The 10104-nt window shown below is 36.9% G+C and overlaps 1 protein-coding gene across 1 annotated transcript in view; it reads right to left on the bottom strand.

The window, feature by feature from the left end:
• Window positions 1-4871: 4871 nt before the first annotated feature.
• Window positions 4872-10104, bottom strand: part of pcsk5a (proprotein convertase subtilisin/kexin type 5a) — an 84620-nt gene continuing 79387 nt past the window's right edge. Inside the window, exon 37 of the mRNA XM_021476634.3 lies at window positions 4872-5909. Coding sequence (XP_021332309.1) covers window positions 5431-5909 — 479 coding nt within the window. The 3' untranslated portion in view covers window positions 4872-5430. The remainder of the gene's footprint in view (window positions 5910-10104) is intronic.

Genomic DNA, 10104 nt, shown 5'->3' with positions numbered 1-10104 from the left:
GTCCTCCACAATCTCATCAACAATGTGGAAGACAACAGACACTAGTTCACTTTATTTTAGATGCCATAAAAAAATGTGATTGATAATGAGATTTATTTGAAAAGTGAATAGTACAGTAGGCTATAATACCTTATCAAGTTTTTCTATTAGTTACATTTCTGCTTGCGTTAGTTTTTATTTTTGTCTAAATGCTTTTTTTATTTGAAATATCTCATCATATAATATACAGCCAACAATGTTATGGTTTATTAGATTAAAAATTATAAGTCTATTTTAGTATTTTGGTTATTGTTAAAAAAATAGTGTACTAATATAATTCATATCAAAAAGCTTGAAAGGAAGAGGGAACACAAGACACAAATTGTAAGTTTGCATATAATCTCACTGAGAGAGCAGTGTACTGAGAGCACGCAAGAAAACTTGTGCGTGAGCAGTGCTTATTTGAGATATTGTGAGAATTTGTGCGCGAGCAGCGTATGTGAGAGCTCGCAAGCAGTTTTGTCCACAAACAGGAAATCGGTGCACAAACATTATACTAAGAAAACTGTTTATCATGCTCACTTTGTGCTGGACGGTTTTGTGTTGTAAACCACATGAATGTAAAGTAAATACAATAATGGCAACAATAAGAAAAGAAACAAAATCTGCATTTTGTCATGGCATTGGAGTTTACATATCGGCCTGTTGTGTTTAATATGAATATAGAAAGCCATTCACAGATATTGCCAGATAATCACTTTACCTCTACCATACTTTTAACAGATCATTTTTAATTCTGGCTGTCATCCTTTCTTGGATTGTCTTGAGCCATCACATTGCCAATTATATACTATATTGTTAGTAGCCTGGAGAGGTCACAGTCATTCTGCTACATCACATCACTTTCTACTGAATGTAAAATGCTCATTATAGAACATTATAGAGTTTTATAATGTTAAGTTCTAATTCTGTAGTAATTTTGGTGAAAGTAACTAAAAAGTAATATAAGAGTAATGTAACATATTACAATTCTGAGACAGTAATATTGTAAGGTAAGGGATTACATTTAAATAACAGTAATAAGTAATCTGTAATGTATTACAGTTTGGAAGTAACTTGCACAACACTGGTCCCCAACACCAGAACCACCATCATTAGAAATCTCCAGTTTTGGGTACTCCAGAATCTTAAGCTTTCTTCTTCTCAAAGCTCTAGTGCTAAGTCTGCTTGTTCCTTGCATTAAGACCTGCATGAAGATCCAGCTTCTTCCAACCACTGCATAAACGTAAACATACCACTTTCCAAACCTCTATCAAAGACCTTGGTATTGTGTGTTTCAGTAAAAAAAGATCTAATTAATTAGATGTTTATTGATATTAATTGTTAACAAAAAACTTCCTTAGTTGTTTGTTATTTTAGAATAAAGTTCACCTTATCAGGCTCTAGCTTGAAGTTATTAATCACAATCCTCAACTTAATCACCTTCATGATTCATGCCTATGCAGTCCATTTATTGTACATCTAGTAATTTTAGTAACCCTCGTTTATTCTTTTGTTAATAAATATGCATTTATTAAAATTGTGTCTTCCTTAATCTCTCACACTACATCTTTGTTGTTTATGATGCATTTGGTACATACACTCTGCTTTTATGAAATGTTAAATTTGCTTCAGGACTATAACTATGCCACAAGAAAAAATGTGTATACCAGCTCAGACCTTGATGTGGTGGTAAGTACCCCTTTTCCATATTTTTTTTTTTTATAAATATTAATGTTGTCATAAATTTAAGCATGCACACACAATCAAATCTGAGTGTACACACTTTATAAACAAGGCCTATTCAGCTAACCTAAACCTAAGAAAATTATTTCCTCAGCAACTTTTTTTTTTTTTTTTTACCCTAAAACTTAGAAGTTTCGGTAACACTTTATAATAACTACACACTATAAATAATTTATTAAGCATTAACAAATAGTGAACTCATTATCTGTTAAGCATTAACTCTACATTAATAAGTGTTAGCAAGCAGTTTATAACTGCAGCTACAAATGCTCCATTCTTGACTTATAAGCACCCATATAATGTGTTTAATGATTGTATTTTCATACTTAGTTAATGATTTATTTTTCATTACTAAATTAAGTATCGAATTATTTACAAACTGTTTGTATTTAAGAGTAGTTAAGGGTTTTAAGGATCATTCAGAATAAGTTAGTAAATGATTAATAAACTATTGAAATCAACATTTATATGTCTTATTAATCAGGCATATATTAATGGTTACTATATATTTTAATACATGCTTTATTAACTCAACTTCATGCAGTGTTGTGACCAAATCTAAAGTGAGGACTATTCATGCTTTATAAACCCATTATAAATGACAAATAAAGGCTCAGTTAAATTCTAAACAGGAAAAAAATACATTATTCTTTTCTCTTTATTTAAAGATACACAAATGAAACTGTACTTCAAATGAAAAATAGATATTTGCAACCTTATCTAAAATAGAATCACTGTAGAGTTTAAACATTACATCTTATTATAATGTTAAAGTATTATATTGTTGTTGTTTTATCCAGTTGGATGTCATATTTTGACTCTCCTGTTATTTTGCAATGTTTAAACTTTACAGTAATTTTACTTTTTTAGAAAGATTGCACAGATTATCGTTCATTTGATACTGAGCCTTTAATAGTCATTTCTAAGACATTTATAAAGCATGAATAGTCCTCACTTTAGATTAGGTCACAAAACTGCATGAAGTTGAGTTAATGAAGCATTTACTAACATATTAGTTAACTATTAGTATATGCCTGAATAATAAGACATATAAATGTTGATTTCAATAGATTATTAATCATTTACTAACTCATTCTGAATGGTCTTGAAAACCCTCAACTACTCACAATAACAAACGGTTTGTAAATAATTCGATACTTAATTTAGTAATGAAAAATAAATCATTAAAGGGTCACGAAACACCAAAACACATTTTTTGAGCTGTTGACAGTCGTATATGTGTCCCACACTGCTAAAAACACTATTAGGACACCTATATTTCACTAAAAAGTGTAAATTGGTTGTTTTTGCGTTATTTCAAGCAAATTCGTACTTCCTGTTTGAAACGAATTTTTGAAGCTGCGTCACGGCCATGACATAATAGCGTTGTATTCCAGCGTGCAGACTGGGCGTCTGTGCCAGAGTGAGTCTTATTACATCTTACAGTGTGTTGCATTAATGCATGAGTAAGGCTTGGTTTAAACCAATCAGCGCGCTCTATTGTGCAACTTCATTAATATTCATTACTGTCAGAGTGTAGATGGCAAAGACGCCACATTGTGTTGGCAAAACAAGTGTGAAGTGTTGCTTTTATAGTTTGCTGCAGTTAAGTTTTGTTTTCATTTTCTCTCTGTGAGAGCGCAGACTCACGCGTGGATTAACAGTGTACGCGACACGCGACAACAATAACTTACGTGTCTAAGGAGGATTATTGTTTAGCTGAGAGCTGTTCTGATCTGCTAACGCTGAGATCCGGGATTCGCTTGTAGTCTCCTCTAAATAAAGACGCGGCTCTAGTTGCTGGTGATTGTCCTGTCTCTACAGATTTGGTAAGTGAGCGACCAGTGCTCTTTGTTTATTCAGTTCGTATTTTATTCGTATCCAACAAACTATTGAGTGTAAACAAGTTAGCACTAACAGTTACAACCAAACTATAACCTCGTGTTGAATTTTGTGACCGGAATAACACACGCGGCTTTCTGACGCTACCTGCCGTGTGCATGTAAGTTTCCGGGAAATGCTGAGTTTTTTTTTTCTCTCATTCGCCGTGCGGTATCAAACATTGCATCAAAAATAAACGCTTGGAGCACCGCCTCGAATCAAATATCACGTTTGTCGGGAGGGACATGAATGAATTCCCTGAATGAAAGAGCCAAACTGCAGTTAAAGTCCACCATTTAATAATTTGGCAAATAATTCGACTACAGATGTCCATGTAAACACAGTCACATTGTCTGCTGTGGGTGTGTGTTTTGACTCTGAAATTCAGCGCGCCCAAATAGACACTCCCACACCAAGCCTCTTTTCTTCCTCCGACACTCCCCCCTAAACAGAGCTGGACACGCCCACTTTTCTGACTTTTTCCAAAGTAGAGGTGTGAAAACACACTGCTGAAACGAGGGGGTTTTATGGCCCTTTAACAGAGTATGAAAATACAATTATTAACCACATTATATAGGTGCTTATAAGTCAAGAATGGAGCATTTGTAGCTGCAGTTATAAACTGCTTACTAATGTTTATTAATGTAGAGTTAATGCTTAACAGATAATGAATTCACTATTTGCTAATGCTTAATAAATTATTTATAGTGTGTAGTTAATATAAAGTGTTACCGAAGTTTCTAATAAGTTTGCTTATAAGACAGCACAGTGGTGCAGAGGGTAGAAGGTAGCTGATTAGAACCTTAGCTGAGTCAGTTGGCATTTCTGAGTTTGCATGCTGTCCCCATGTTTAAGTGGGTTTCCTCCAGGTGCTCCGGGTTTCCCAACAAGTCCAACGACATGCTGTATATGAGAATTGGGTGAGCTAAAATGTCCGTAGTGTGAGTACATGAGAGTATGTGGGTGTTTTCCATTAATTAGTTGCAGCGGGAAGGGCATCCGATGCATAAAACGTATGCTGGATAAATTGATGGTTCATCCCACTGTGGCGACCCCAGATTAATAAAGGGACTAAGTCAAAAAGGAAATTTCTTTCAAATACAAATATAAATATTTCCCCTGCTTCTGCTATTATTTTATAATAAATAATAATTTATTTATTTTAAAAGGAAATCAAGGGGTAGTTGATAAAAAATATTTATTTGCAATATGAATACTGAATGCCATTTTTTAAAATTAATCTTTTATTTAATTTTTTTATTAATTTATAGTTGACACACTTTCACAACACAATTATGGGAAGCCAAAGATAGCTCATCTGTACTTCTATTACTATGGAGATAAATAACTGACATTACCTAAAATGATTGCTAACATAATGCACACATTCCAAAAATTCACTCACACAGGTAAACAGAACATCAATGACAAAATACAACAACGCTCAGCTGTCTTCATAAAATAAAATGAATGAAAGAAGTCCAAAATATGTACAGCTAAGACCATCTATCTATCTATCTATCTATCTATCTATCTATCTATCTATCTATCTATCTATCTATCTATCTATCTATCTATCTATCTATCTATCTATCTATCTATCTATCTATCTATCTATCTAATCATCATATACAGTTCGCTACCATTCACATTTATTTCAGAACATTACTGAACACTCCAGATATTTTTAAATTACTGTATATAATATTTTTTTTGGATTCTTAAGTGCATTCTTAACTGTCAGTAACCCTGCAGGATCATTTTGTGTTTAAATGGCTGAAGATGTTATCTGTAATTGTAGCTCTCATCATCATATTCTAACTCGTCCTCCTGTTCATCTCCTAGTTGCCCATATTTGAACTTGCGATAAACAGTGCCGTCCTGCCCCATGTAGACAATATCCTCATCTTCATCATCTTCATCGTCATCATCTCTACTGCCCTTCTGATCACCGAGGTCCACCAGCTTTGACTCACGGAAATGTCCAGAACTAGAGCTAGCTTGACCACTGTAAGCTGAGGTGGCCGATGATGTGCCTCTATAGAAACTGTCTCGGCCACCATCATGGCCCAATTTTTCATACCCACGTGGGACAGGGGTATCAGGCAAGGCCCGCTTTGAAAGGGAACGCTTTATGAGCATGATTACAGCAATCAATACAAAGACCAGCAGGATGGAGGTGGTGATGAATAGTGGAAGGTTTCCTGTGTAGTCTTCTTCTTCATGGTTACGAAAGGCAAAATTAGTGCTGAGGACACATTCACCTGCAAAAGAGACAAAAATATAAATTTTTTGATGCCTAATACAACCAAAGAGTTGATACATATATTAGTATTTAAATGCTGAGTTGTTTCTACATCAATTTGGCTAATATATGGACAAAACTCATTTGGTATTAATTGGTTCCATTTGGTAATTCCTTTTTAAGTGAAGTTTTTAAACAAATTTCGAGAGGAGCACGTGATATAATTGACTGCAGCTGGCCACCTATCTACACTCATTAGTTAGCCAATCAGATCTATCCTAACTCACTATAAGTAGCCTAGCTAGATATTACTCCCCTATCTTCGTTTTCCGAAGAAGCTAACAACAGATCCGCACTAGCTCCTCCAAAAGTTACTCACGGACAAACCGGATCCTCCACATCTCCCATTATTCTTCAACTACAATACCACACCACCATTACTACCGTCATCAGCAACTACAAAAATGACAAAAACAACAACAGCGACGGCAGCGGAGATCACAACAGCATCAGCGCAGCTACAGACAAGAAAGAAAGCTCCGCGCTCCCTGAAACACCAGCCCCGTCTTAACAACACCCAGCCCAGAATGAAAGTCAGCTCGAGACCGAGGCTCCAATAAGAGGCCGTAGGCCTATCCACTCCAGCCAGATCACAATGCAATCCCCAGCTCCGCTACGTACCTTCTCCAGCATCATCATGCGTCACTCATATCCAACAACGACTGTCACTGAACTCCTCCAAACTCCTAGACGCCGGGACCACAATTCAAAGCCGCTGCATTAAACCCAAAAATCTTACGAATCCACGTCTTCACCACCCCCCCCAGGACATAACACGCTCCTGCCACACCCCCTATCCCCAACAGATAATATACCCGCAATCACTCCGCCTCCCTGGGGCATCAAGGAAAGGATTAAAAACAATATTGGATTTGGATATATTGCAGCAATCATTAATTCTAAACACAAATAAAACTAATCTCCCGGACAATTAAGCAAATCTTGGGACTTCCACCTCACCTCTTCCAGCCTGCAGCTCCCGATTCCAGCTCAAACTCCAGTCCTCCTCTTCCAGCAATCCTAACCACCTACGAGCTACGTACCCCGCCCCTCTACCTTGCGTATCCCTGCTTTTTCCCCTCTCATTTTTACACACTTGCAGCTACTGCGGCGACGCATACACCATCAGCCAAGTGCTAAGTCTAGTGAAAACAGAAATTACTTGTCGACTTTTGTCACGTTTAAGCTTTTACTGAATTACGTTTGCAAACTGACCTAATTTTCTGAATTTCTCATTCCAGGTTTCACCTACTGGATCACAGCCGATCTCGGCGCTCCCTTCCCATAACCTCACTAGCCGTCCACCAACGCTGAACCAGAAATCACAGAGCAATTCCCTGTTAAGCACATTCATACCAGCCCTACTGAAATGGGCATTAGAACGTTTCTAAAAACGTCTAATAACGGCTCTTTCATCTCCTCATAATTCTGCCTTTTTTCAGCATTAACAGCATGATTCTGCCTAGTGAAGATGCTTTAAACTATCACGTTATAAACCAAGCAATCTCTCTAATCTAGATGGATGCAAAGCTCGGTTGCAATCAACATTACACCCGTTACCCGATTTCTGGCATTAATCAGAGGTCACAATTATATTTCGTAGTCCGTTTAACATTCGGATGCAGAAGTAGCCCACACATTTATGCCTTAAACGATCCGCTGGATTCTCGCCAATAACTACGGCGTTTGCATGTAATTGATCTACAAGTTTCCCGTTTCTCTCTCCCTAATATCCTCTAGCTAAATAATGACCGGTTTTCTAATATTTGCATTCTCATCAGGGAAGAACCTCCGGCTTAAGCACTCTATACAATTCTTAAGCATCAATTTGGAGTGACAGAATTCCAAGCATCAATAGGCTACTTGAATAAATCGACAATTAGTCCCCCTTTATATTCTAGAAGAAAAGATCACGCTAAGCACAAACTGCTCTCCATCTTAAAACATCAAACACACATGCGCATTATCCCGCAGGGATGCCTTTTCGTCACTCACCTACTTCATCTCGCACCATCAATCTCCGGAGTAGAAGAGAAATTATCTAAATCCGATCTTGGCCGTAACAAACTCTGCCTGAAGGGCGTCGTGCACCAGAGGCGCCGACGGCACGGTGACGCGGTGCGCTTAAGAAGGGATAGTAGACTAATGCACACCAGACACACGCATTCATACGTTATCAAAAATAAACTAATCAATGTACAAATAGTGCTCCGCGGCGCGACAAAATATAAAGTGTCATGAATTGTGGCTGGGCACTACGGACAGCCGCATTGACTTCCATATTATTTATTCTTTCCTGTGGAAGTCAATGGTTACAGGTTTTCAGCTTTCTTTAAAATGTTGTCTTTAGCGTTTAACACGGGAGTCACCAACCTCTATAAAACTGAGAGCTACTTCTTGGGTACCAATTAAAGTGGAGGGCTACCAGTTTGATAAACCCTTCTCAAATAACAAGTTGCTCAATTTACTTTTAATTATAATTTAAGTTTTTGGTAATAATTAATAACATTCATCCATGTGAAGACACTGATCATGTTAACGATTCTCACAAAGTCACCAACAATGATTTAACAGGGTAGGAAATACCCTGTAATTAATATATCAATGTGCAACACTATTTTTATATATCTTTGCAAATATTACATTTTTAAATTATTAATTCTATATTAGAGAAAGCTTACTAGTAAGTGGCGCTATGGTGAGCTATTTTTAGAACAGGCCTGTGAGCAACACAAGAGAGCCTCGTGGGGTACCATGTTTGGTGACCCCTGGTTTAACAGAAGAAAGAAATTCATAAAGGTTTGTAACCATAAGGTGGCGCTTAAAGCATGCGACCTGCTTATGCTTTCCTTCCTTAAGTGCTGGAATAGAAGCCATTCATCTATTAGCTATCCAATTTCATCCTCAGTATATCCTTTTTACACAGATGCCGCCCCCTCCGTAGGGGATATTATCAGGGCCGCCGACGCGCGCTAACGGGCAATGTCGTGGAGAAATTAATATATAATTTATAAATAATATAAAATATAATAATAGTCGGCCTCCAATATTCTCATGCACTGTTACAACGAAGTTGCCGTTCACTGCACTAATAAAGGGCGTTATCATTATCCTGATTAAGGGGGCTCTTCATTGTTACATTCTGAATTCAGAAAAAAAAAATCCATTTTAACTGTTGTACATGTTCCTAGTTGCATAGGAAATTGCTGACTCTCTTTTTGCTCTATTTTCAGAAACTGGTATCAGAAGCAGAGCCGCAGCTGACCCCATCTCTCCTTTTAAGATGATAATCCCATAACCACAGCATACACAATTTGCATCAACATTCATTTATACATTTTAAGTTACCCCAGAACACCTCATCAGTTTCTCACTGCTCAACACATCCTCATTTCTGTTTTCCCCGCCTATATCAGTATATATATCAGTCTATGCATCCCATACTTGCAAAAACATTCAAGACAACTCCATCAAGAGCTATTTAAGTGGAATTAAATTCTTCCACACACTCATGTACGGCTCCATTTGTGATTCTATTGCTAATTCACAAACCAGCCTTATTAAAGGCATTCAGAATTACCCCCCCATGTACCAGATTGCCCACAGTCCGTGTACGTTTTGTTCATTTGTTTTCTATTTTTAAACGGAATAAAGGAAATGGAGAAAACGGCCGTTTTTTCGTTTTTCTTTTGCTCACAAGAAAATGAAAAAACGAGATTTTGGCTGGATTTTCGTTTTTTGATTTAGGGTAGGAAAACGGATAAACGACTTTAAAATTCATTTTACACATGTAGGCGGTGCTGAAACGCCCACTTTCCTCTAATTGGTCAACCAAATCTGCGCTCGTGACGTCTTCCTCAAAATAAAAGCCTTACACGCAGGCTTTTAATTATTATTATTTAATTATATATTAACTAAGTTTACATATTCTATCATTTGAACCACACACAGTTAGCAGGCTTACATTCACTGTGCATGTATAAATTAAATAAACACATAAATCAGCAGTATTCTTAGACATTTGTCATTAAAATAAGGTCATAGTTCACTGCCAAGCTTCTTGGTGCTGTGCACCTGATGCAGAGCAAAGCACCTGGTTTACATGATTGTTTCAGAGCTATTGTAGGCCTAAATAATAGCCCACTCTGTATAAA

This window comes from Danio rerio, chromosome 5 (genome assembly GCF_049306965.1).
Source record: "Danio rerio strain Tuebingen ecotype United States chromosome 5, GRCz12tu, whole genome shotgun sequence".
Classification (NCBI taxonomy): Eukaryota; Metazoa; Chordata; class Actinopteri; order Cypriniformes; family Danionidae; genus Danio; species Danio rerio.
The sequence above is the reverse complement of the archived record's forward strand: the minus strand, read 5'-3'. Positions and strand labels throughout refer to the sequence as shown.